Source organism: Crotalus tigris, unplaced genomic scaffold, assembly GCF_016545835.1.
Source record: "Crotalus tigris isolate CLP2741 ecotype Arizona unplaced genomic scaffold, ASM1654583v1 scf7180000020177.261782, whole genome shotgun sequence".
Classification (NCBI taxonomy): domain Eukaryota; kingdom Metazoa; phylum Chordata; class Lepidosauria; order Squamata; family Viperidae; genus Crotalus; species Crotalus tigris.
The window spans coordinates 72,501-97,570 of record NW_024097893.1 but is presented as its reverse complement, the minus strand read 5'-3'; the positions used below and the strand labels follow the sequence as shown (position 1 = coordinate 97,570).

The 25,070-nt window shown below is 59.9% G+C and overlaps 1 protein-coding gene across 2 annotated transcripts in view; it reads left to right on the top strand.

Moving 5' to 3' along the window:
* Positions 1-25,070, top strand: part of AGAP3 (ArfGAP with GTPase domain, ankyrin repeat and PH domain 3) — a 55,793-nt gene that overhangs the window by 13,332 nt on the left and 17,391 nt on the right. Inside the window, exons 1-9 of one of the 2 annotated variants that reach the window (XM_039365734.1) lie at positions 10,405-11,192; positions 15,629-15,687; positions 17,193-17,280; positions 18,031-18,116; positions 18,259-18,400; positions 18,852-18,986; positions 19,085-19,212; positions 20,330-20,485; positions 23,232-23,318. In XM_039365734.1, coding sequence (XP_039221668.1) covers positions 10,514-11,192; positions 15,629-15,687; positions 17,193-17,280; positions 18,031-18,116; positions 18,259-18,400; positions 18,852-18,986; positions 19,085-19,212; positions 20,330-20,485; positions 23,232-23,318 — 1,560 coding nt within the window. In that variant the 5' untranslated portion in view covers positions 10,405-10,513. Of the gene's footprint in view, positions 1-10,404; positions 11,193-15,628; positions 15,688-17,192; positions 17,281-18,030; positions 18,117-18,258; positions 18,401-18,851; positions 18,987-19,084; positions 19,213-20,329; positions 20,486-23,231; positions 23,319-25,070 lie in introns of those variants that run through there. The other variant, XM_039365735.1, reaches the window with a different exon arrangement.

The following is a 25,070-nucleotide window of genomic DNA, read 5'->3' as shown; positions in this document are numbered from 1 at the left end:
CAGTTCTCCCGGGGGGGGGCGCTAGGCCAACCCTGGGACCCTTTTCCAAAAAAAAGGGGGGGGAATCCAGGAAGGATTGAGGGGGGGGGGCTTCTTAGCCAGAGCTTCCCGTCTGTGGGCTCCGGCAGGAAGCCCTTCGTCTGAATTCGCACCCGTGTGGTGAGTTGCTTCCTCTCTGCGGCTGCCCGCAGGGCACGGGTGCTGCCTCCCGGGGCCGCCCCCTGGCTCGCCCGGAGAAGCGCTGTAGCCCGGCAGGGCCCGTTCCCTCTGCGCCCCCCCCCTCCCCTCTCCGTCCTTGCCGCGACAGGATCCTGGAGGGAATGATGGGACCTCTTTGGGGGGCTCACTCGGAACGGGGGGGTTGAGTGCAGGCCCACCGCTGGGCCTCTGTTTTGTGTGTGTGTGTGTGTGTGTTTGTGTCTGGGGGGGGTTCATCCCAGTTGCCAAAAGTCGCTCTTCCACAAAAGGCTACTAGTCCTTCTTGTGCACTCTTTGGATGTGAGTCTCTTGTCTGCTTTTTTCGGCGGGCGGGGGAGGGCGGTGTCCGGCCGGTAAAAGAGGGCCGGCCGGTTGACCGCTGCCCCGAGTCCTGCGGTCCATTTGGTCGGGCCTGGGTGCGAAACCAGCCGGAAGGGCGCTGGGGTCTCCGGCTTTCCTGCAGGCTGGCGGGACGGGAGGGTGTGGCGATTTCCCCGGTGGGGTAGGGGGGCTGTCTGCCAGGGTCGCCCGGAGCGTCTGGCAGAGATCCATCATGCACAGCCTGCGTCGGGTGTCCCAAGTGGGAATGGTGGCCCTGGATTCAATCCATCAAAAGAGGGCCGGAAGGGAACCTGGAGGTCATCTAGTCCAACCCCCTGCTCGAGCAGGAGACCTTTACGGAATCATAGAATGACAGAATCGGAAAGGACCCTGGAGGTCATCTAGTCCGACCCCGTTTGAGCAGGAGACTTTTACAGAATCATAAAATGACAGAATCGGAAGGGACCGTGGAAATCATCTAGTCCAACCCCCTGCTGGAACAGGAGACCTTTACAGAATCATAGAATGACAGAGTTGGAAGGGACCTCAGAGGTCATCTAGTCCAACCCCCTGCTCGAGCAGGAGACCTTTACGGAATCATAGAATGACAGAATCGGAAGGGACCCTGGAGGTCATCTAGTCCGACCCCGTTTGAGCAGGAGACTTTTACAGAATCATAAAATGACAGAATCGGAAGGGACCGTGGAAATCATCTAGTCCAACCCCCTGCTGGAACAGGAGACCTTTACAGAATCATAGAATGACAGAGTTGGAAGGGACCTCAGAGGTCATCTAGTCCAACCCCCTGCTCGAGCAGGAGACCTTTACGGAATCATAGAATGACAGAATCGGAAGGGACCCTGGAGGTCATCTAGTCTGACCCCCTGTTTGAGCAGGAGACTTTTACAGAATCATAAAATGACAGAGTTGGAAGGGACCTCGGAGGTCATCTAGTCCGACCCCCTGCTTGAGCAGGAGACCTTTACAGAATCAGAATAACAGAGCACCCACAACCTCTGGTGGCAAGTAGTTCCACTGGTTAATTTTCCTCCCTCTCAGGCAGTTTCTCCTTAATTCCAAATTGCTTCTTTCCCTTGATTAGTTTCCATCCATTTTTTTTTTCTTGTTCTGCCTTCTGGGGCTTTGGAGAAGAGGTTGACCCCCCCTCTTCTTTGGGGAAGCCCCCCCAAATATTGGAAGGCTGCTATCATGCCCCCCCCCCCGTCCTCCTTTTCTTCAGACTGGCCAGACCCAAATCCCGCAATTGTCCTTTGTATGTTTTTTTTCCCCTTCGGGCCTTTAATCCATCTCAGTTCAGGGGTCTTCCCACTGGGCCCTTTGGTGGCTTGGGGACTTCAACTCCCAGAATTCCTCAGCCAGTGTTGCTGGCTTAGGAATTCTGGGAGTTGAAGTCCCCAAGCCACCAAAGGGCCCAGTGGGAAGACCGCTGTCTTGAAGCGTCCTGGCTGAGGGATTCTGGGAGTTGAAGTCCCCAAGCCCAGTTTGAAGACTGAGCTTTTTTTTTCTTTTCCAAAGTCTCCATATTTTCAGCCCAGCTGCCAAAATGGGGGGGGGAGAAGCATCTGGCACAGCTGGACTGAGAAAGGGGGGCTCAGGTTGGGAGAGATGGCAAAGTTGTTGGGGGTCTCCACTTGGACTGTCTGCCCTGCAGACGGAGAAGCCTCTCGTTGGGGGGGGGTCTGTGTTATCACTCCTTAAGGGGGGGTCCCCTGGTTTCTCTGCTTGCCCCTTGGAGCAGAGACATGGGCCTTATAGTCCCTCCCCTCCGCAGGTGTGGTGGGCATCTGAGGGGGCTGCCAGGTGCCTTTGCGAAGGAGGGTCCCCCCCCTTGGGGAGGGTGGTTCCCCCCCCTTAAAACAGGGAGAGAAAATTGTGCAGCTCCCCCCCTCCGCCGTCTCCACCCACCAGTTGGGCAAGAAAAGGGTTCCGGTGACGAGTGCGAATCTCGGCGTCGCAGGGATGCGTTGAGCCGGGCCGAGGGGACGCTGCAGGGCCCTTTCCGTGTGGGGCTCCTGACCTCCCCCCCCCATTTAGGAAGACACCCCCCCCCACGATCGGAGCCCCGCTTAGAAGCCTCCAGCGACAGGCTTTCCGGTTCGTTTGGATGACCCCACAGTGCCCCCTCTGAATGTCTTCTCTCTTTTTGGCCCTCTCCACCCCACCCCACCCCCCCCCCGGATTCAGTGGGAGCGGACCCGCCATCTTGCACCCCACGGCGTTTCCCCTTCCCCGCCTCTGATAGCGAGGTGGGTCCCGGGGGGCTTTGGACCCATGTTCCTGGGCTACGCTTGGCGGCCCCTTGTATGGTGCCCGCGTCTCCGGTCCCTGTTGTAAATGCCCACCGTGGCGTCAGGAGAATAATGTGTTTGTGTGTGGGGGGGGGTCCAACTCGAGCCAGGCGTGCGCAAGACTATATAAGTAATAGTAATAGTAGTAAAGTTGGAAGGGGCCTTGGAGGTCATCTAGTCCAACCCCCTGCTCAGGCAGGAAACCCCACCCCATTTCGGACAAATGGCTGTCCAGTCTCTTCCAGACAGCTGTGAGGAAAGAAGAAACGTTGAGGGCGAAAAGCAAAGCGTTTGCCTTTAGGGGCGGCTGCAAAGAAACGGGGTGCAGTTTTATACGGGGGGGGACTTGTCCTGGGCGTGGGTGCGTCTACGTGCTGATTCTAGGGTGACACTTGAGGGGCGTGTGTGTGTGTGTGTGTGTGTGTGTGTGTGTGTGTGGTGGGGGGGTTTGTAGACCCTTACCCTTTGCTATTTTGGGGTGCGGGGGTTGAGGACGTTTGAGTAAAACGTTTTTTCTGCCCTTTGCTCTTTGCATTTGATTGACTTGACTTCAGCTGGACTGTCAATCACGCAGGGGACACTCGGATTCCCGGTCCGTGGCGGGTTCCGATTCCTTGTTTTAAGGCCCGACGGAAAGCGGGTCCAGAGTGCGATGTAGTTGGATATCGAAGTTCTCGCCGTGGGGATCACAGGCGTGAGGCCCAGAAGTGTCCTTGGGACAGCCCGATGGTCTGTGCCAGAGAACGGGAAGAGCTGCCCATCAGCGGGGCCTCCGTAGCCCATGGTTCCCGCCCGACCACGGTTACTGGAGGCCCTGCCGATGAAATCCGGATCTTGTGGAGCTAGACTTCCCATGGGTGGGAGAGGGATGGTCTGGATCCCTGCTCTCCTGGCTACCATCAATCAGTATAGAAGGGACCTGGAAGGGACCTCAGAGGTCAGCTAGCCCAACCCCCCCTGCTCAAGCAGGAGACCCTTGCAGAATCACAGAATCGGAACTTAGAGGTCATCCAATCCAACCCCTGCTCAAACAGAAGACCCTTGCAGAATTATAGACTCACAGAGTTGGAAGGGACCTCGGAGGTCATCTAGCCCAACCCTCCCTGGTCAAGCAGGAGACCCTTGCAGAATTACAGAATCACTGAGTTGGAAGGGACCTCGGAGGTCATCTAGCCCAACCTTCCCTGCTCAAGCAGGAGACCCTTGCAGAATTGCAGAGTTGGAAGGGACCTCGGAGGTCATCTAGCCCAACCCACTGCTCAAGCAGGATACCCTTGCAGAATTACAGAATCACTGAGTTGGAAGGGACCTCGGAGGTCATCTAGTCCAACCCCCTGCTCTAGCAGGAGATCCTTACATAATTAAAGAGTTGGAAGGGTCCTCAGAGGTCATCTAGTCCAACCCCTACTCTAGCAGGAGATCCTTACAGAATTACAGAGTTGGAAAGGGCCTTGGAGGTCATCTAGCCCAACCCCCAGGTCAAGCAGGAGTCCTTATGGCCATTTCAAACAAGTGGCTGTCCAGTCTCTTTTTAAAAACTTCCAGCGATGGCGCACCCACCACTTCTGGTGGCAAGAAGTTCCACTGCCTAAGTGTCCTCACAGTTAGGATGTTTCTCCTTATTTCCAGGTTGCTTCTCTCCTTGATCAGTTTCCATCTGTTGTTTCTTGTCCTGCTTTCTGGTGCTTTGGAAAATAAGTTGACACCCCCCCTCTTCTTTGGAGCAGCCCCCCCCCCCCCAATACTGGAATACTGGTATCCTGTCTCACTCCAATCCTTTTCTCTAGATTGGCTAAACCCAAATCCTGCAACCGTTCTTCGTACGTTTTTCTCTCCAGGCCTTTAATCCTTTCCCCTGCAAAGTGACTCTGGGCGCTTACAGGTTATAAAACAAGGAAAATGTTAAAAGGTTTCAAAGATGCACAAATCAAACTATTGTTCAGCAACTATTAAACTGGGTTTAAAAAAAAAACATTACTGCTGGCAAAGCAGGAAGGCAGCGCCTCCATTGCTGGTCTCTGCTGCCCTCCGGTGGTGGCAACGCTGCTCTGCCGGCTGGTCTTTCACCGGGGGGGGGGGGCGCAGAAGCCCTGAGGTTGACCTGGTGTGTGAAGGCTTTCTCCTAGCTTTGGGGAGGGGCTCTTTTGGGGAGGGGGCTTCAGGAAGAGATGTGGGGGGATCTGTCAACTTAACTGAAGGAGGGAGCCGTTTGGTGGCTCTCTGGGGATCCCACACAACAATTCCATCACAATAGAGCTGGACGGGACTTCTAATCTGACCCCCTGCTCAAGCAGGAGATCCTGACAGAGTCAGAGAATAACAGGGCTGGGAGGGACCCCAGAGGTCATCTAGTCCAACCCCCTGTTCGAGCATGAGACCCTGACAGAATCATAGAACAGAGCTAGAAGGGACCTCGGAGGTCATCTAGTCCATCCCCCTGCTGAAGCAGGAGACCCTTACAGAGTCAGAGGATAACAGGGCTGGACGGGACCCGGAGGTTATCTAGTCCAACCCCATGCTGAAGCAGGGGTCCCTGACAAAGTCATACAACAACAGAGCTGGAAGGGACCTCTGGGGTCATCTAGTCCAACACTCTGCTGAAGCAGGAGACCCTGACAGAATCATAGAATAACAGAGCTAGAAGGGACCTCGGAGGTCATCTAGTCCAACGCCCTGCTGAAGCAGGAGACCCTTACAGAGTCATGGAATAACAGGGCTGGAAGGGACCCTGGAGGTCATCTAGTCCAACCCCTTGCTGAAGCAGGAGACTCTTAATTACAGAGTCAGAGAATAACAGGGCTAGAAGGGATCTTGGAGGTCATCAAGACCAACCCCCTGTTCGAGCAGGAGACCCTGACAGAGTCAAACAGGGCTGGAAGGGACCTCGGGGATCATCTAGTCCAACCCCCTGCTGAAGCAGGAGACCCTTACAGAGTCATAGAATAACAGAACTGGAAGGGACCTCGGGGGTCATCTAGTCCAACCCCCTGCTGAAGCAGGAGACTGTAATTACAGAGTCAGAGAATAACAAGGCTGGAAGGGACCTCGGAGGTCATCTAGCCCAACCCCGTTTGACAGGACACCCTTACAGAATCACAGAATTGGAAGGGACCTCGGGGGTCATCTAGTCCAACCCTCGGCTGAAGCAGGAGACTCTGTAATTACAGAGTCAGAGAATAACAGGGCTGGAAGGGACCTCGGGGGTCATCTAGTCCAACCCCGTTTGACAGGAGACCCTTACAGAATCACAGAATTGGAAGGGACCTCGGAGGTCATCTAGTCCAACCCCCTGTTCAAGCAGGAGTCAGAATCAGAGAATAACAGGGCTGGAAGGGATCTCGGAGGTCATCTAGTCCAACCCCCTGCTGAAGCAGGAGACTGTAATTAGTCAGAGAATAACAGGGCTGGAAGGGACCTCGGGGGTCATCTAGTCCAACCCAGTTTGACAGGAGACCCTTACAGAATCACAGAATTGGAAGGGACCTCACAGGTCATCTAGTCCAACCCCCTGTTCAAGCAGGAGACTTACAGAATCAGAGAATAACAGGGCTGGAAGGGACCTCGGGGGTCATCTAGTCCAACCCCGTTTGACAGGAGACCCTTACAGAATCACAGAATTGGAAGGGACCTCGGAGGTCATCTAGTCCAACCCCCTGTTCAAGCAGGAGTCAGAATCAGAGAATAACAGGGCTGGAAGGGATCTCGGAGGTCATCTAGACCAACCCCCCGCTCAAGCCGGAGACTCTGACAGAATCAGAGAATAAGAGGGCTGGGGGGGACCTCGAGGGTCATCTAGCCAGGGATTTTGAACCAGTGGTACGGGTACCACCAGTGGTACATTGGCACCTAGCAAGTGGTACGCGGCTCTGCCCAGCCTAGCCAAGTGTAGCGGGGGAGGGAACGAGCCAAAGCGCTGGGGAGGACTTGCCGTGGGAGAGGAGCTGCAGGCGTACGTCGAGGACTACCTGTACTTTATCACTTTTTTCATTTTGGGGGGGGGGTCATCAGGTTTTTGCTTGTCAAAAGATTGCAAAAGGGGATCACATGACCCTGGGACAGTGTGACCATCCTAAATATGAATCAGTTGCCAAGCCTCCAAATATAAATCGCATGAGCCTGGGCATGCTGCAATGGTCGTTAAGTGTGAAAAATGGTCATGTCATTTCAGTGCAATTGCAACTTTGAACAGGGTGGTTTGTTTTTTTTCTTTTTGGTCAAGTTTTTGACACCTTGGTAGGCGGTACTCGAATATTGCCATATCCTAAAAGTGGTACAGTCAGTGAAAAGGTTGAAAAGCAGGAGACTCTTTACAGAGTCAAAGAATAACAGAGCTGGAAGGGACCTTGGAGGTCATCTAGTCCAACCCTCTGCTCGAGCAAGAGACTCTTAGAGAATAACAGTTGAAAGGGGCCTCAGAGGTAATAATAGTAGTAGTAGTAATAATAATAATAATAATAATAATAATTTGGAAGGGATATTGTAGGTCATCTAGTCCAACCCTCTGCTCAGGCAGGAAAGCCTATACCATTTCAGACAAATGGCTGTCCAGTCTCTTCTTAAAAACCTCCAGTGAGTCATTAGGGACCTCGGAGGTCATCCAGTCCAACCCCCTGCTCGAGCAGGAGACCCTGACAGAGTCATTGAATAACAGAGCTGGGACCTCGGAGGTCATCCAGTCCAACCCCCTGCTCGAGCAGGAGACCCTTACAGAGGCATAGAATAACAAACTGGAAGGGACCTCGGAGGTCATCTAGTCCAACCCCCTTTTCGAGCAGGAGACCCTGACAGAGTCATTGAATAACAGAGCTGGGACCTCGGAGGTCATCTAGTCCAACCCCCTTTTCGAGCAGGAGACCCTGACAGAGTCATTGAATAACAGAGCTGGGACCTCGGAGGTCATCCAGTCCAACCCCCTGCTCGAGCAGGAGACCCTTACAGAGGCATAGAATAACAAGCTGGAAGGGACCTCGGAGGTCATCTAGTCCAACCCCGTGCTGGAGCAGGAGACCCTTACAGAGTCAGAGGAGGAGGAGGAAAAGAGTGAGGGGAGAGGAGGAGGAGGACTGTGGGATCCTTGAGGTCGTCAAAGCTGGGTGGTTCTTTGAAGACGTTTCGTGACCCAACTAGGGGACGTCATCAGGGCCGGTGTGGAAGGGGCTTCCTCCCCATTTTCATACAGTAGCTTGCCCTGGCATTGGTGGTGGTGGGGGGGTTTCTCATTGGTTGGGGGGGGTTCTCTATTTCTGCCAGCCATTGATGTCGTTGGGGGAGCTGAGGGCTGATCTCCTTCTGCTGATATCCCCCCCCCCAAATACTGTGTGTTTTGAGGAGGGGCTTCTCCGGGTTCCAGGTGGAGGGGGCAGTTGGAACAAAAAAGGAGGGGGCTGGACGAGCGGCCATAGTGGACCCCCCACGGCTTTGACCGAGGAGCGACCCCTCCCCACTTTTGTAGGTTCTCTGCCTCGGTAAAGAGTTCGAGATGCAACCCCACCCACCCCAAAAGGAAGAATCTGGGGCGTCCCGGGGCTTTCTGGATAGCAAGAGGGATGCCTTTCTCCCTCTCCCACCCCCCAAAGGGGCTTCTTCCTTCCAAGCCTGCCTGGATCGGGCCCAACTGCCCTCCCCCCCTCCCAGGACCACCCCCAGGTGCCGCTGGGGTCCCTGCAGCTCTCGTTTTGGGGTGACTTTTGCCCCATTGTACCCCGTCACTAAGCAGATCGCTGCAGCTGTTGGGTTCGTCGTACGGCTGTTGATGGAACCTGGCCCTCCCCCCCCCCGGTTGATTTTATCCGCCCAAGGACACAAAACGGGGAGCCAGTGGCCAAGCATCGGAATTTGGGGGGAAGTTAAGTGTGGAGATGGTCCTAAGCCCTTCTTTTCCATCCCGTCGTAACTTCAAACCGTCACTAAGCGAATTAGAGTAAGTCGAGGACTGAAGGGAGCTGTAGAGTTGGGCAGAGAGGGGGGGCAGGAAGAGGCCGTGGCGCATGGGCTTTTCAGGAGGAGGCTGTGGCACATGGGTCTTCCAGAAGGCTGTGGCGCATGAGCTTTCCAGCTGGCTGTGGCACATGGTTTGCACAGGAGGCCGTGGCACATGGGTCTTCCAGGATGAGTGTGGCACATGGGTCTTGCAGGAGGGTGTGCCTCATGGGTCTTGCAGGTGGTTGTGGCACATGGGCCTCCAGGCGGAGGCCGTGGCTTGTGGCTCTTTGTCTGAAATGGGATAGGGTTTCCTGCCTGAGCAGGGGGTTGGACCAGATGACCTTCAAGGTCCCTTCCAACTTTATTATTATTATTATTATTATTATGATGATGATGATGATGATGATGATGATGATGATGAATTCAAATGTCTTCCAGGAGATTGTGGCTCGTGGGTCTTCTAGGGGGAGGCCATGATGCATGGGTCTTCCAGGAGGATGTGGTGCATGGGTCCTCCAGGAGGATGTGGCACATGGGTCTCCAGGCGGAGGCCATAGTGCATGAGTCTTCCAGGAGGAGGCCAAGGCGCATGGGTCTTCCAGGAGGTTGTGGCATATGAGTCCCCAGGTGGAGGCCATGGTGCAAGGGTCTTCCAGGAGGAAGATGTGGTGCATGGGTCCTCCAGGAGGTTGTGGCACATGGGTCTCCAGGCGGAGGCCATGGCGCATGGTTCTTCCAGCAGAGGCTGTGGCACATGGGTCTCCAGGTGGCCATGGTGCATGGGTCCTCCAGGAGGATGTGGCGCATGGGTCTCCAGGCGGAGGCCGTGGCGCATGGGTCTCCAGGCGGAGGCCATGGTGCATGGGTCTTCCAGGAGGAGGCCAAGGCGCATGGGTCTTCCAGGAGGTTGTGGCATATGAGTCCCCAGGCGGAGGCCATGGTGCATGGGTCTTCCAGGCAGAGGCTGTGGCACATGGGTCCTCCAGGAGGTTGTGGCACATGGGTCTCCAGTTGGAGGCTGTGGCGCATGGGTCTCCAGGCGGAGGCCCTGGTGCATGGGTCCTCAAAGAGGTTGTGGCACATGGGTCTCCAGGCGGAGGCCATGGTGCATGGGTCTTCCAGGAGGATGTGGTGCATGGATCCTCCAGGAGAAGGATGTGGTACATGGGTCTCCAGGCGGAGGCCATGGTGCATGGGTCTTCCAGGGGAGGCCATGGCGCATGGGTCCCAGGAGGAGGCCATGGCGCATGGGTTCTCCAGGAGGTGGTGGCACATGGGTCCTCCAGGCAGAGGCCATGGTGCATGGGTCCTCCAGGAGGAGGCCATGGTGCATGGATCCTCCAAGAGGTTGTGGCACATGGGTCTCCAGGCGGAGGCTGTGGCGCATGGGTCTCCAGGCGGAGGCCATGGTGCATGGGTCTTCCAGGAGAATGTGGTGAATGGGTCCTCCAGGAGGAGGCCGTGGCACATGGGTCCTCCAGGAGGAGGCCGTGGCGCATGGGTCCCACAGGCCCGCGCCACCCGTCCTCCGGGGCCCCTTCCCCGTGCCCCCCGTCGGAAGGCGGCTCAGGGCGCGGCTCGGGGCCTCCCAGGCGGGGCGGGATCCGCGCCGGGCTTGACAGGCCTCCGCCGCCGCCTCCTCTCCCAAGTCCGGGCATGTCGGGGCCTCGCGGGAGCTGCCGAGGCAGCGGCGGCGGCGGCGGCGGAGGGAGCAGGCCGCAGCGCCAGGCCGGGGGAGCAGGCCGCGCTCCCCTGGCCGGAGCATGGCGGAGGGCTGGCGGGAGCCCCGACGGGCCCTCAGCGTGGGCGACTCCCTGGACCTGCAGGCCGCGCCCGCCGTCCGGGCCGCCCTGACGGCGGCCGAGCAGCAGCGGCGGCGCCCGCGGAGCCTCTACGCCGGCTCCGACGGGCTGCAGGCCCCGTCCAGGCCCCGCGCCGGCCTGCTGGAGCTGCTGCGCCTGCGCTCGCCCCGTCGGGCCGGCCAGGCCGCGGGGCCTCCTCCGCCGCCTTTCCCGGCCGAGCAGCCCGCGGCGGGGGGCGTCTTCCTCCGGGGCGGCTCGCTGTGGGGCAGCCGGCGGCGGGGCCCGCCGTCGGGCAGCCTGAGCAGCCGCCTGCGCAAGAGCTTCAGCTTCCGTCTGCGCCGCGGGCCGCCGCCGCCGCCCAGCGCCGGCTCCCCGCGCCCGGCCCGGCTCCGCAGCCGCAGCGAGGGCGACGCCGCCGCCTCCAGCCTCCAGCCGGCCAAGCGGGACTCGCCGGGCGGCGGCTTCTGGAAGCAGCTGGGCCAGCGGCTCCGGCGCCGGGAGCGCTTCTGGCCGGCGGAGGCGGGGAGGGCGGCGGCGGCGGCGGCCCTGGAGCCCCGCGCCCGGCCGGGTCCGCTCTGGAGCCGGCGGGGAGCCGAGCCCGTCTTGACGGCCCTGCGCTTGAGCGGAGCCAGGCGGCCCGGTAAGAAGCGGGGAGGAGGGGGGAGGGTCTGCAGCCACGGGGGGGGGAGAGACCCCCCCTCAGAAAAGGGGTTGGGGGCTGGAGAGGGGAGGATTCCAAAGCCCATCTTTCTCTTTGAGGGGGTTGTTACTGTCACTACCCAGAAAGTAATGGGAGTCTCCACATTTTGGGGAGGGGGCTGCGGAGGACTGGGGGGAGCCGCCTCTGGACAGAGACCCCCCCCTCAAAGAAGCAATTGGGGGCTGGAGACGGGAGGATTCCAAAGCCCATCTTTCTTTTTGTGTGGGGGGGTTATTCTTACTACCCAGAAAGTAATGGGAGTCTCCAATTTTGGGGAGGGGGCTGCGGAGGGCTGGGGGGAGCCACCTCTGGAAAGAGACTCCCCCTCAAGAAAGGGGTTGGGGGCTGGAGACGGGAGGATTCCAAAGCCCATCTTTCATTTTTGGGGGAGGGGGGTTAGTTTTACTACCCAGACAGTAATGGGAGTCTCCACATTTTGGGGAGGGGGCTGTGGAGGATTGGGGGGAGCCGCCTCTGGAAAGAGACCCCCCCCCGCAAGGAAGCGATGGCAGGGTAGAGATGGGAGGATTCCAAAGCCCATCTTTCTTTTTGTGTGGGGGGATTATTCTTACTACCCAGAAAGTAATTTCGGGGAGGGGGCTGCGGAGGGCTGGGGGGAACCGCCTCTGGACAGAGACCCCCCCTCAAAGAAGCCATTGGGGTCTGGAGACGGGAGGATTCCAAAGCCCATCTTTCATTTTGGGGGGAGGGGAGTTAGTTTTACTACCCAGAAAGTAATGGGAGTCTCCACATTTTGGGGAGGGGGCTGCAGAGGACTGGGGGGAGCCGCCTCTGGACAGAGACCCCCCCAAGAAAGGGATTGGGGGCTGGAGACGGGGGGATTCCAAAGCCCATCTTTCTCTTGGGGGGGGTTGTTACTATTACTACCCAGAAAGTAATGGGAGTCTCCACATTTTGGGGAGGGGGCTGCAGAGGGCTGGAGGGGCGCCTCTGGACAGAGACCCCCCCGCCAGGAAGCGATGGCAGGGTAGAGGTGGGAGGATTCCAAAGTCCATCTTTCTTTTTGTGGGGTGGGGGCTTATTCTTACTACCCAGAAAGTAATGGGAGCCTCCAGATTCTGGGGGGGGGCTGCAGAGGGCGGGGGGGCCTGTGGACAGAGACCCCCCCCCAGGAAGCGACTGCAGGGTAGAGACAGGAGGATTCCAAAGCCCATCTTTCTTTTTGTGGGGGGGGGGGCTTAATTCTTACTGCCCAGAAAGTAATGGGAGTCTCCAGATTCTGGGGAGGGGGCTGCGGAGGACTGGGGGGGAACCGCCTCTGGAAAGAGACCCCCCCGCAAAGAAGCGACGGTAGGGTAGAGGCGGGAGGATTCCAAAGCCCATCTTTCTTTTGGGGGGGGAAGGGGGTTAGTCTTACTACCCGGAAAGTAATGGGAATCTCCAAGTCTGGGGGGGGCTGCGGAGGAGTTGGAGGGAGCCACCTCTGGAAAGAGACCCCCCCTGCAAGGAAGTGACGGCAGGGTAGAGAGGGGAGGATTCCAAAGCCCATTCTTTCTTTTGGGGGGTGGGGGTGGGTTGTTACTGTTACTACCCAAAAAGGAAAGGGAGTGCAGAGTTCTGGGGGGGGGGAAGCTGCAGGAGGCCACCTCTGCAAAGAGACCCCCCCTCAAGGAAGCGATGGCGACGGGAGGATTCCAAAGCCCATCTTTCTTTTGGGGGGGGAGGTGTTATTCTTACTACCCAGAAAGTAATGGGAGTCTCCAGGTTCTGGGGGGGGGCGAAGTTGGAGGGGTGTCCCATCCCAGCTCCCCCCCCCGGGTGGGAGGGGTCTGTCTCTGCCGGGGCAGGGCCCCACCCCGGGTGCTCCCTAATCTCCCTGGTGGGGGGGCCAGAAGGACGAGGCACCTTCCTCCCAATTTGGGAGAGGGTGCTGGGTTCCAGTCTTCCTCAGGGATGGGGGCCTGGTCCTCCCCCCCCCCACCGCAGCCAGAGAGGCACGGCTGCAGCTTGAAAGGGGGGGGGAAGAACTGGGACACCACCCAACGGGGTGACGGTTTCTGCTCTGGCGGCATGGACAGGGTGCCAAGCAGTGGGAAGCAGGAATGGGGTGTTTGTGTGTGTGTGTGTGTGTGTGTGTGTGTGTGTGTTGTGTTTGTGCCAGTGCCAAAACAGAAGCGGGCGAGGAAAGAGGAAGGTGGAGAGGGTGGGAGGGAGGGAGGGGCTGGCCTGGCCTCCTTCTGCCCCCCCCCCCACATGTGGGGGGCCAAGATGGGGAGGGGGGTGTCCAGCGCCTAAGTTGGGCTACTGGGCAGTAGGGGGGGCTGCTTGGAGGCAGTGCAGAGGGAGGGGCCTCCTTGGGAAGATCCACCCCCCCCACACCTTTTGGGGGGCACACCCTGAATGCCAGGTGTGGGGGGGGAGGAACTGGGGGGGGCAGGAAGGACGGACGAGCCCAGGCAGGTCCCCGACTTCTGCCAAGGGGTGATGCCAGCGGCGGGATTGGCACTAAGGCGGCTTCTCGGGGGGGGGGTGCAGGAAGGGGGGGGCTGGATGGCAGCGCCCCCCTTTGGCTCTGTCCTGCCGTTGTGCGGTCAGCTGAGGCTCGCTGACCCATTCCCCCCCTCCCCAGGGCCAAGGGGGGGTCCCCATCTTCCCCCCCAAAACAAGGGGGCTGTCCTCCCCATCATGAGGGGGAGAATGACCCCCCCTCCCAGGGGCTTAACTACTGGGGGGGCTGGGGGGGCAACCTAGCTGGGCCTGACTGAGCAAGGCTGGGGGGGGTGGGGGGAACAGGTTCTTTGACCTGGCAGAGAGGCCCCCCAGCTGTTGGAAGGGGGGGAGCCAGATCCCCAGATGCTTCTGGTTCCGGGCGGGTGGGGGGCTTCCAAGGGGGTTCCCTAACGTGCCCCCCCTCCAAAATTGGTGCTCTCTCCTGCCTGGGGTGGGGAACGTGACCCCCCCCTCTGCTTGGGGGGGCGTGGGGGGAGCTGCTTCAACGCAAGCAGACCTGTGGAACCAGTTTGGGTGCCGCCCTGGCTGGGACTGGCCCAGTTGGGAGCTGCTGCTGCCGTGCAGGCGGACTGGGTGGGGCAGGGGGGGCTGGGGAGAGGGAGCCCCCCCACCCTATTCTGAGACCCGCTTGTGGGGAGCAAGTAGGTGTCTCCCCCCCCCCGTCCTGCTGGGGAAGGGGGAGGCGCTGCCACTCCAGTCTCCCCCCCACACACGGTTGGTCTCCGTGGGTGCCAGCCTGTTGGGAGGGCGAGTGTTCGGCGTGGCTGCGCCGGGCCCCGAGTTCGAATCCCCTCTCGGCTGTGGACCTTGCTTGGACGCTTTGGCCCTGCCTACCCCGCAGGGTCGTCGTTGCAGAAAGAGGGAATCGCTGTATCGGTTGCAGACGCTGCCTCTCAGAGGCGGGGAACCGACTGTCAGGGCACACACCCCCACCGGGTGAATTGGGGGGGGTGCACTCAGACTCCCCCCCCCCCCGGGCCGGCCGTTCCTAGGAGCGCTGTCGGGACGGGCACCTCCTTCAATAGTCTGAGTTGGGGGCTCTTTGGGAGGGGTCAGAGACGGGGATTCCCCTGAGGGTTACAGTGGGGGGGGGCGAATACCACTGGTTTTCCCAATGGGTGCTTCCTGATTGGAGGGGGGTGGACTAGATGACCTTTGTGGGTCCTTCTCAGCAGAGGTCGCTCTGGCGGACACGGCAAAGCCATTGCAGAGGGGGACCCCTCCATGTGGGCAAGTGAGGGGGGGCTGCCGCCGTGGGGGCAAGCTCAATGGGACGGGGGGGCGCACTGTTTGGGGGGGGAGGGGGGCCTGTGGGGGGGGCAGCCGAGGGTTAGGGTTGAATCCAAGCCGGGGATGTGTGGAAGGATTCGCACTCGCATTCCGGCAAGTGGGTCCCCTCTGGATCCAGACTGGGGGCTAGAAGCTTTTGCCCCCGCCCCATCTGCCCAAACATCTGGCTACAGCAGGGGGGTCTTCCAACTTGGCCCTCTGCTAACTTGTGGACTTCAACTCCCAGAATTCAGCCTGCCTGGCTGAGGAATTCTGGGAGGGGAAGTCCACACAAGTCAGAAAAGGCCCAAGTTGGAAGAACCCCTGAGAGTCTAAATCCAAGCCCTCGGTGTCATCAAAATGGCCGACTGAGGAATTCTGGGAGTTGAAGTCACCAAAGGGCCAAGTTGGAAGACCCCCTGTTCTATAGACTCTCTATTGGGTCTTCGAACTTGGCCCCTTTTGGGACTTCAACTCCCAGAATTCCTCAGCCGGTCATGCTGAGGGGAAAGGGAGAGGTTTCCAAGCTCAGCCGTGCTGGTAGAGGGGATTCTGGGAGTTGAAGTCCACCAGTCATAAAAATGAGCCAAGGTTGCCTACCCTGACCCTCCCGCGCTCTCTCTCGCCCCCTGCAGACTCCTTCGTGAACAGCCAGGAGTGGACCCTGAGCCGCTCCGTGCCAGAGCTCAAGGTGGTGAGTAAACGGGGGGGGGGGGCTTTCATTGACAGGTTTGGGGGAGGAGTGGGCTGTTGGCTTGGGGGGGAGAGGAGGTGACCCTCCTGGGTGGGTGGGTGGGTGGGTAGGTAGGTAGATAGATAGATAGATAGGAAATAGATGATGGAGAAAGAGATAGATAGATAAAGAGATAATTAGATTGGATAGATTATAGATAGGAGATGATGGATGGATGGACGGACGGACAGACAGCAGATAAAGAGATAGAGATTAGATTAGATAGATTGTATATATTGATTATAGATAGGAGATAGATGATAGAGAAAGTTAGACAGATAAAGAGGTAGGTTGGATACATTGATTATAGATGGTAGAGAAAGATAGATGATAGGAAATAGAGATAGAGATTGGATATATAGATTATAGATAGGAGATAAAGAGAGATTGGATAAATTGGCTAGATAGATTATAAATAGAGAAGATAGAGAGATTAGATTGGATAGATAGATTATAGATAGGAGATGATAGAGAAATGATAGATGATAGATAGAGAAAGAGATAGATTAGGTAGAGATAGGAAGGAGAGATAGATAGATAGATAGATAGATAGATAGATAGATAGATAGATAGATAGATAGATAGATAGATAGATAGATAGATAGATAGATAGGAGATAGATAGGAGATAGATGATAGACGATAGATAGATAGATAGACAGACAGACAGACAGACAGATAGGAGATAGATGATAGATAGATAGATAGATAGATAGATAGATAGATAGATAGATAGATAGATAGATAGATAGGAGATAGATGATAGATAGATAGGAGATAGATGATAGGAGATAGATAGATAGATAGATAGATAGATAGATAGATAGATAGATAGATAGATAGGAGATAGATGATAGGAGATAGATAGGAGATAGATGATAGAGAAAGATAGGAGATATATGAGAGATAGATAGATAGATAGATAGAGAGATAGATAGATAGATAGATAGATGATACAGATAGATAGATAGATAGATAGATAGATAGATAGATAGATAGATAGATAGATAGATAGATAGATAGATAGATAGGAGATAGATGATAGGAGATAGATGATAGGAGATAGATAGGAGATAGATGATAGAGAAAGATAGATAGGAGATATATAAGAGATAGATAGATAGAGATGATAGAGATAGAGAGAGACAGAGATATAGATAGATAGGAGATAGATGATATAGATAGATGATATAGATAGATAGAGATAGAGATAGATAGATAGATGATAAAGAGATAGATAGATAGATAGATAGATAGATAGATAACCTTTATTGTAGCACTGACAAACATTAAAAATGAAATTCTGTTCCTTGCCTGCCCCCGGTGGCCAAGAGGGGTACTTCTGCCACCTCTTCTCTTCCATTGTTGGGGGGGAGGATGGGGGAGCTGATCTTCCCTCAGAGGCCACCAGGGGGAGGGGGTCTCCAGCGGTGATGGGAATTCTCAGGCTCCCCCTTTCTCTCGCAGGGGATTGTGGGAAACCTGTCCAGCGGGAAGTCAGCCTTGGTGCACCGCTACCTCACTGGGACCTACGTGCAGGAGGAGTCCCCGGAAGGTCAGTGCGGGGGGGGGTCCTGCACAAGAAAAGGGGGCGCCGGGGGCTCCCCGTTGCAGCCGGCCGATAAAATGGCCGAGAGAAGCGATGGAGGGGGACCCCCCCTCCAGACACACACATGCTCCCTGCCTCTGGACGGAAAAGGCGTGTCCTCGGCCCGTCCCTCTTTGGCCGAGGGGGCACCCCACTTTTGGCTGCTCCCCTGGGAATGAGGGGGGGGCGGGTGCCAGAAAAGTCCTCGGGGGGCTTGTTTTCCAAATTGTGGGGAGGGGGGATTGCATTGGGACAGAATCCTTCCTGCTTTGGGGTATTAGGCAAGCCCCAGACAAACCCCGTCAGCTTCCCCACTGCTGGGGGTGCTGAGAAGGCGGCGGCCATTCCTAGCCCCTCCCAGCGCCCCCCGAAGTGCTGTAGTCCCCTCCCCCCCGCATGCAGAGGCAGTTATGTGCTAGCCTGGCCTTCTGTGGGGTTTGAGGTCCCTGGGTCATCCATCTCACCCCCCCAAGAAGCGGGGGGGGGGCTCCTGGTCCAGAGGAGACACAGCAAGTGCCCCAGAAATTGGGGGGGGCATTCTGCTTTCTCGATGTTGCATTCCCCGTCCCGCCTGTCCGCGGGGAGCCTTGCAGCTGAAGGGGCTGATTCCCCCAGCAGAGGGTGGGGGTCTGCCCCCTCCCCAGGTCCAAAGCCTGGCCCGGGGAGGGGGGACCTGTCCGGCAGACTCAGCCTCCGCCCCGTCCCCTCTGCCTCCAGGCGGCCGATTCAAGAAGGAGATCGTGGTGGACGGGCAGAGTTACCTGCTGCTGATCCGTGACGAGGGCGGCCCGCCTGAGCTGCAGGTAGGGCGCGCGGCACCGCATGCACCTTTTCCCGGCCGCCGGACGGCTCCCGGGGGCGCCCCCGGGCAGCCCGGGGGCGCCCTGGTCAGTGCCGGACGGGCTCTTGAGACCCCCCCCTCCCTCCCTGCCCTGCCTCTTCCAGTTTGCCGCCTGGGTGGACGCGGTGGTCTTCGTCTTCAGCCTGGAGGACGAGATCAGCTTCCAGACGGTCTACAACTACTACCTGCGCCTGTGCAGCTACCGCAACACGTCGGAGGTGCCCATGGTGCTGGTGGGCACCCAAGGTGGGCAGGGGCGGACGGGGGGCCGAGGACCTCTCTTGGCAGGGAGGGAGGGAGGGAGTAAGAGGGTGACCTCTCTCTGAGCTGGAGCTGGGGACGGGGGGCTCCCCCGTCCCGTCGGAAATCTTTCTGGGTCTTTAGCCGTGAGCGTTGAGCCCTCCCCTCCCTTCCTCGGCTCCTTTTCCAGCCAGGATGCAGGGAGCGGGGGCTTTGATTCTCCCCTCCCTTGAGGACTCGAACCCCTAACCCCATTCCTCCAGCTGGGGGGGGACAGTTGGGGGCTGTGACTCAACCGGCTTTAGTTGCCTTCCCCGTAGGGCTGGCGTCCCAGAGTCCTTGCGGTGTAGGCCCAGTTCTCGTCCCCCCCTCTGCTGTTATGGGGGGGGCAGGGCCAAGGGAGTCCCCCCCGGTTCACAGCAGCGTCCACAGCGGCTCCTGCCCCCCTCCCCCCTAGATGCCATCAGCGCCACCAACCCCCGGGTGATCGACGACTCCCGGGCCCGGAAGCTGTCCAACGACCTGAAGCGCTGCACCTACTACGAGACGTGCGCCACCTACGGGCTGAACGTGGAACGTGTCTTCCAGGACGGTAGGAGAGAGGGGGGACCTGTGGGGGGGAGGGGAAGGCCCTCCTGCTCGGGGCCCTTCACCCAGCCCTCACCCCTCTCTCATCTCCCCACCCCCCAGTGGCGCAGAAGGTGGTGGCCCTGCGGAAGAAGCAGCAGCTCTCCATTGGCCCGTGCAAGTCGCTCCCGAATTCGCCCAGCCATTCCTCCGTCTCGGCCGCCTCCGTGCCCACCGTCCACATCAACCAGGTGGGGCTGAGCGGAGGGCGCCCCGCCCTCGCCTAGAGGGGAGGGGGGCCGCCGCCCAAATTGGGGTGGGCAGGGTGGCGGGCACGTCGCAGCGTCCCGCACCCCACTGCACCCCCTGGCTTGTTTGGGGCGGAGAGGAGCCCTGGAGGGTTACCCAGCCGGGCACTTGGGCTCCTTTTTGCCACATGCAAATTTGCCCCCCTCTTTGGGCCTTTGGACCCCCCCTCTTCAAAGCGTGCCCTCGCTGTCCCCGGGCCTCATTCTTGGGCTGCAGTGGCCCGTTTCCTATTGGGCCCCGTGTGTGTCTAGGCCAGTGACGGCGAACCTTTTAGAGACCGAGTGCCCCAAAACTGGCCCCGCCCCCTGCCCCGCCCCACCCTCCCTGTCTGCCTGCAGGGTCACTCACCGCCTCCAGGGCCCGCCGTAGATTGCCCAGGCAGCCCGGCAGTGCCCCGGCAGCCATGCCCTCTGCCCGCGCCCCGCAGCATCAACTGTACGTGTTGGGCCGTGAGGGCAGAGTCTTGTCTATGCTGCCTGGCTGCCACGCCCTTGGCTGCGCTGCTCCGCGTGGGCTACGCTTGGGGTGTGACTCTCCTCCAGAGGGGCTGCTGGTGAGGAGGGGGTCACGGGCAGAGGCGAGGGTGGGGCAGCGGCACGTGTGCCCACAGAGAGGGCTCCGAGTGCCGCCGCTGGCACCCGTGCCATAGGTTCGCCACCACTGGTCTAGGCCACCCTCCTTCATCAAACGGACAGTCTGAGAGGAGCAACGCCACGGCTCCTGCTTGTCCAATTTCGGGAACTCTGTCCCACGATGGGGAGGGGGTTCCCGGGAGAGGAGCCTGGATTCTTGCTCCCATTTGAGGTGGGGGGCCCTGCCGCTCGTGGCAGGGGGGGAGCAGCATGGGCCCTGGGGGGTTCTTAGGACTGTCGAGATGGGTCTGCCCCTAATCCAAGTTTGGGCAGGTGGGCTGGCCCAGTGGCTGACCGTCCCGGATGATGGAAACGGGGCGGGGAGGAAGGGTCTTCGAACGGGGAGGGTCTCGCCCGGGAAAGGACAGGGCCGGGGTGGGTCTCCCGCCCCCCCCCCCCTGCTCACAGCTTGCCCCTGTGTGCCCAGGCTGCCAACGGGGGCGGGGCCTTCAGTGACTACTCCTCCTCCGTGCCCTCCACGCCCAGCATCAGCCAGCGGGAGCTGCGGATCGAGACCATCGCCGCCTCCAACACCCCCACCCCCATCCGCAAGCAGTCCAAGCGCCGCTCCAACATCTTCACAGTGAGTCCCGGGATTCGGGGAGGGGGCAGGCCCAGGGGGAGCCCCCCCGAAGGGCTGGGCCTGCCCCTTTGTAGGGGGGTGTGGAACCGGGGTTGAACTGCCAGCCTCCCCTGAACCGCAGGGCTTGAGGGTGGGGGAAGAGTTCGGCGGGGGGCTCTGTGGGACGCAGGCAGCCTGGTGGCTGACCCCTCCCAAACACACACACAATTACGAACGGGCTCCCTCTCCCACAGAAAGGGGGTTCCGGCCACCCAGGCAGGGCCCGGGTTGGGGGGGCAGGTTTCGGATCTGGCCTTGGGGGAGGGAGGAGGGGGCCTCCCTCTTTGGGATTTCCAAGCCTTTAAAGACCCCCCCCCAATCGGTGAACTCCCACCGATCCCCCAGCAGGACCGGCCTGGAGTTTTGAGTACAGAAATGGATTTGGGGGGGGGGGAACGAGGCTCAGTGATCCCGTTTGTGGGGGGGGAGTATAAACTAGACCCAGTAGGAAAGACGCCCCCCCCCTCCTCCCCCTGGGTGCTCTGGGTGCAAGGAGGGGGGGTCCTCGTGGTTTTCCAAGGGGGAGGTGCCTGGACCTCGGCTGACCAGTTCTGGGTGCAGGGAAAGGCACCCCAAAGACACAGGGCTCACAGGGAGCAGACCCCCCCCATGCCTGGGTAGGAGGGCAGCCCCTGCTGCGCTGGGAGGGGGCGCCCTCTGTTTGGCTCTCCGGCGTGAACGTGTCTCTCCCCCTCCCAAATACATGGCTGCTTTGGGGTCTCTGTTTTGGCTCTGCCCTCCCTCCCGCCTCTGCTTGCCCCCCCCCAGCTCCCTCCCCTCCCCACTGCCCCTTCCTCCTGCTGCGCTTGCTTTGCTAGTGGGGGGCCCCTCTGTGTACCCCCCCTTCCAGAATGGCTTGTGCCCATTAGCCTGCCTTGTCTGAGTCCCGTAGCAACGTGGTGGCTAGCGGCTGTCCTCTCAGGCCAGGGGGAGGTGGGGGGCTTCGGGGCAGGGCTGGAGCTCCCCCTCCTGCTTCCTCCTCCCACCCCCCCACCCCCCGCTGCTTTCCTCCCTCCTGGCTCCTCCTTTCCCCCCTCCTCCGTGCACGGCTCCCTCCCGTCTCTCTACGGTGCAGTGGTGCCGGCGGCGTCTGGCCAGCAGGGGGAGCCAGACGCCCGTGCTCTGCTGCTGCTCAGCCGGCTGTTTGCTGCTGCTGTTGCTGCCACACACACACACACACGCACGCACACACACACACACGCACGCACGCGCGCACACACACACACACACATACAAGCACACGCACGGCGTGGCATTGCCTCTGACGGTGGCCGCGACCGCCGCCTCCGTCTTCTAACCCGCCCACCTCTCTGTTCTCTTGATGTTGCAGATTTGCGCCACGGTTTCCAACTTTTCATCAACCAAGCGGCCTTTCCAAGTCCTTCCCAATTAGACGACCCCACCCCCCCACCCCTCTGCCTCCCACCCCCACCCCGGCTTCCTCCCCGCAGGCCGCTCGGTACCAATTCTCTCCCTTCTCGTTGCTCTCCAGGGCCGGATCAGGGGGAGGCATTGGGACTGATCTCAGAGTAGTGGCCTGCCCGCCTGCCGCTCGCTCGCTCGCTCGGGTCCCCGTCCTCCGCCTCCCGGAGACCCGCCGGAGCCTCTCTCCCCTCCTCTCTCCCCCCTCCGTAAAGCCTCCGAGCGCCGCACTTTAACCCCGGGACCGGCGGGCGTGCAGAGGAACGCCTGGCGGCGGCGGCGGCATCACCTCGCAAGACGGACGGGACCGCCGGAACGGGCCAGGAGACACGGAGGGGGCCAAGGGACGCTTTGCTGCCGTTCGCGCCCGCCGCTCCTCGCTCTCCGTCTTCCTCCTCTCCTTTCTTCCTTCCTTCCTCCTGCATGGACTCGTCCTCCTCTTCCTCCTCCTCTTCCTCTTCTGAGCAAAGCAGCCGTCGGTGGCTCGGCCTTCTTCCGAGCTCCATTGGTCGGGACGGGTGGGCCCTTCCGGAGCGGCCGGGCTAGCGGCCGGCTGCCTCGTCGGATGGACGGACGGAGGGCTCGGTGGGCCCCGCTGGATGATGGGACGGCCGAGGGAGGACGCCGCTCTCCTGCTGCCATTTTTGTGTGGTTCTGAATGTCTCGATTTGCGCCTCGTGCCGCGTGACGCTCGCAATCCTCTCCGCTGTGTCTCGAGCACCTTCGACGGACTGTACATTCCCGGCTTTATTTATTGATTGATCCATCGAATTATTTGGATGATGGTGATGAATTCGAGTTCTTTTTCTCGTTCTCTCTCTCTCTGTCTCGTTCTCTCTCTCTCTCTCTCGCTGTCTTCCGCCTGTTCTCAGTGTATAAAGTTAGCTGTTTTCCATGTTGATGCTCCGTTGTGAGGGGCTGCCAGGCCCCGGGAGCTCTGCGACAGACTTTGTATCAGGTGCCCGTTGTGTTCACCCAATAAACGGTTGGACTGAGGAGGGGCTGGTGCTGTTTTTTTCTGCCTTCCGCCGCCTTTTCTGCCTCTGCCCTCCCCGCGCCTTCTCCGACGCTGCTGCCGCCGCCGCCCAGCTCCCATCCCATCCCGCTCTCGTCTCTGCCACCCCATCTCGTGGCCTCGTGTGGTGTGGACGTGCGTGCGTGTGTGTGTGTCAACTGGGCTGCTGGGGTGGGTGGGTGGGGTGGGTGGGCTTCTCGGGGCCTCCCCCCCCGGCCCTGCCTCCTGCTGGGGGGTGCTAACGCTCGCGTGTCTCTCCTTCTCTTCCAGTCTCGGAAAGGCCCCGACATCGAGCGGAAGCCCCCCGAGTGTAAGGCCGACACGATTGGAAGTGGGAGGGCCATCCCCATTAAGCAGGTTGGCATTTTTCCCCTCCCCTCCCCTCCCATGGCGGCGGGCCCGGCGGGGCCGGGGGAGAGCAGAGAGGCCGTGAAGGTGTGGGCGAGGAGAAGGCATCCTCCATGTTGGTCCCTGGTGTTTCTCCATGCGTTGCCCGTCTGTGCCCGTGTGTGTTGATGTGTGGCATGCCTCTGCTATGCCAGCCGCCCCCCCGTGGGCGGGGGCGTCACTGGCCCTCCATCCCGCTTCGCTTTGCCTTCATGAATGTTGGGCGGGGGGAACCGCAGCCTGGGGGGGGGCTTTGGAGGCCTCTGATGCAGGGACACCCCTCCCCGGTCTTCCTCGCCAGCTCTGCCCCCTTGGCGACCCTCTGCTCTCTCCGAGGGACGGTGGCGGTGGCGTGTCTTCCCTGGGGAGGGTCCAGGCCTCTCTGCACAAAGGGGGGGGATCCACTGGGGCCCTTCCTGGAAAAAAGGTGGGGGGCTTTTTTCCCCTACCCCCCACCCCCGGGCAGGCAGTCGGGTGCATTGAGGCTTTCCTGGAGCTCTGTTCTGGCTGAGGGGGGGGGGGTGGGGGACAGATTTGCTCAGTGGGGACTTGAGCTGGCAGGAAAGGGGGCCACTGGCTCCTCTTGGGTACCCCCACCTGGTCTATGTGGCCCCCACCTTTGTAGGGAAAGACCCCCCCTCATTACGAAAACGGGTCTCCAGCTACTGGACGGGGCCAGGTCTGTCTCGGGATGCTCGTCCCTCGTCCACCCCGCATCCCGCTGGGCCCAGCAAGTGGGGTTGAAGCCCCCCCGGGGCGGGGAGGATGTCCAGCCCCTGGCCGCTTCTGGCCCTGCCCTGCCCAAAAGGGGGCGAGGGGCGGGAGGGGGGGGGCACGTGTCTGCTCCAACGCAGGCTGGGCCGGGGGGGGGGGGTTTCCTGCTCGGAGGGAGCCGGGGATCGTGCTGGGAGCTTAGATTACATTTAAATTGCCATTTGCATTTTCCAATCAATCCGCGACTTTACAATTAAGTTTGGTGTTAAAATTCTTCAGGAAAAAGTGAGCGGAAGGGAGATTTGTAGGGGGAAAGTGGTCCTGGGGGGGCCGTTGGCTCTGCCTGCTTCATTACCCCGGATATTGTCGCTGGTGCCGCCCGCCACTGCCGCGGCTGCCGCCTCCGCAGTGGGGAGGGGGCTGCTCCCGCCAATGCCGGGCGTGGGGGGGGGAAGGAGCAGACGGGAGCCCCTGCCCTGCCAGAGAGGGTCAAGGCTGGGCTGCTGAAGGGGGCAGGGAGGAGGGGGCACTGGGCAACTGCTCAGCCCTGGCAGGAGGGACCCCCGCCCATCTTGGGGCCCACCCCCCACTCGGTGTCTCATTGGCTTCCCACCTGGGACTGCAGAGTCTCTTGCATCCTTCGATGCTGTGAGTTGAGCCTCTTCCTCTCCCTCCCGTGTCTTCCTTGGGGGGCTCCTGCACCCGGGGGGGGGGCTTAGGAAATGAAGAGTCTGCAGGACTGCGGCATGAGAGGGGAAGGCCCACCGGCTGCATTGGGGGGGGCGCTGCTGCTTCCCGAGAGAGGGGGGACCAAGGGGGAGATTGGGACCGGCCCCTTGAAAGCTGAGTGGGGCGCCTGTAGAACGGCAAGCGGCCAGGGGGAGGGAGGGTGGGGAGGGTGCTGTAGCTGCCCTGGGTCCGTTTGGAGGCGCTGCCGGATGCCCCAAATGGGCTCAGCCCTCCCCCTACTCAGACCACCCCGTGAGGAGCGTCCCCTGGCGGGGCGTC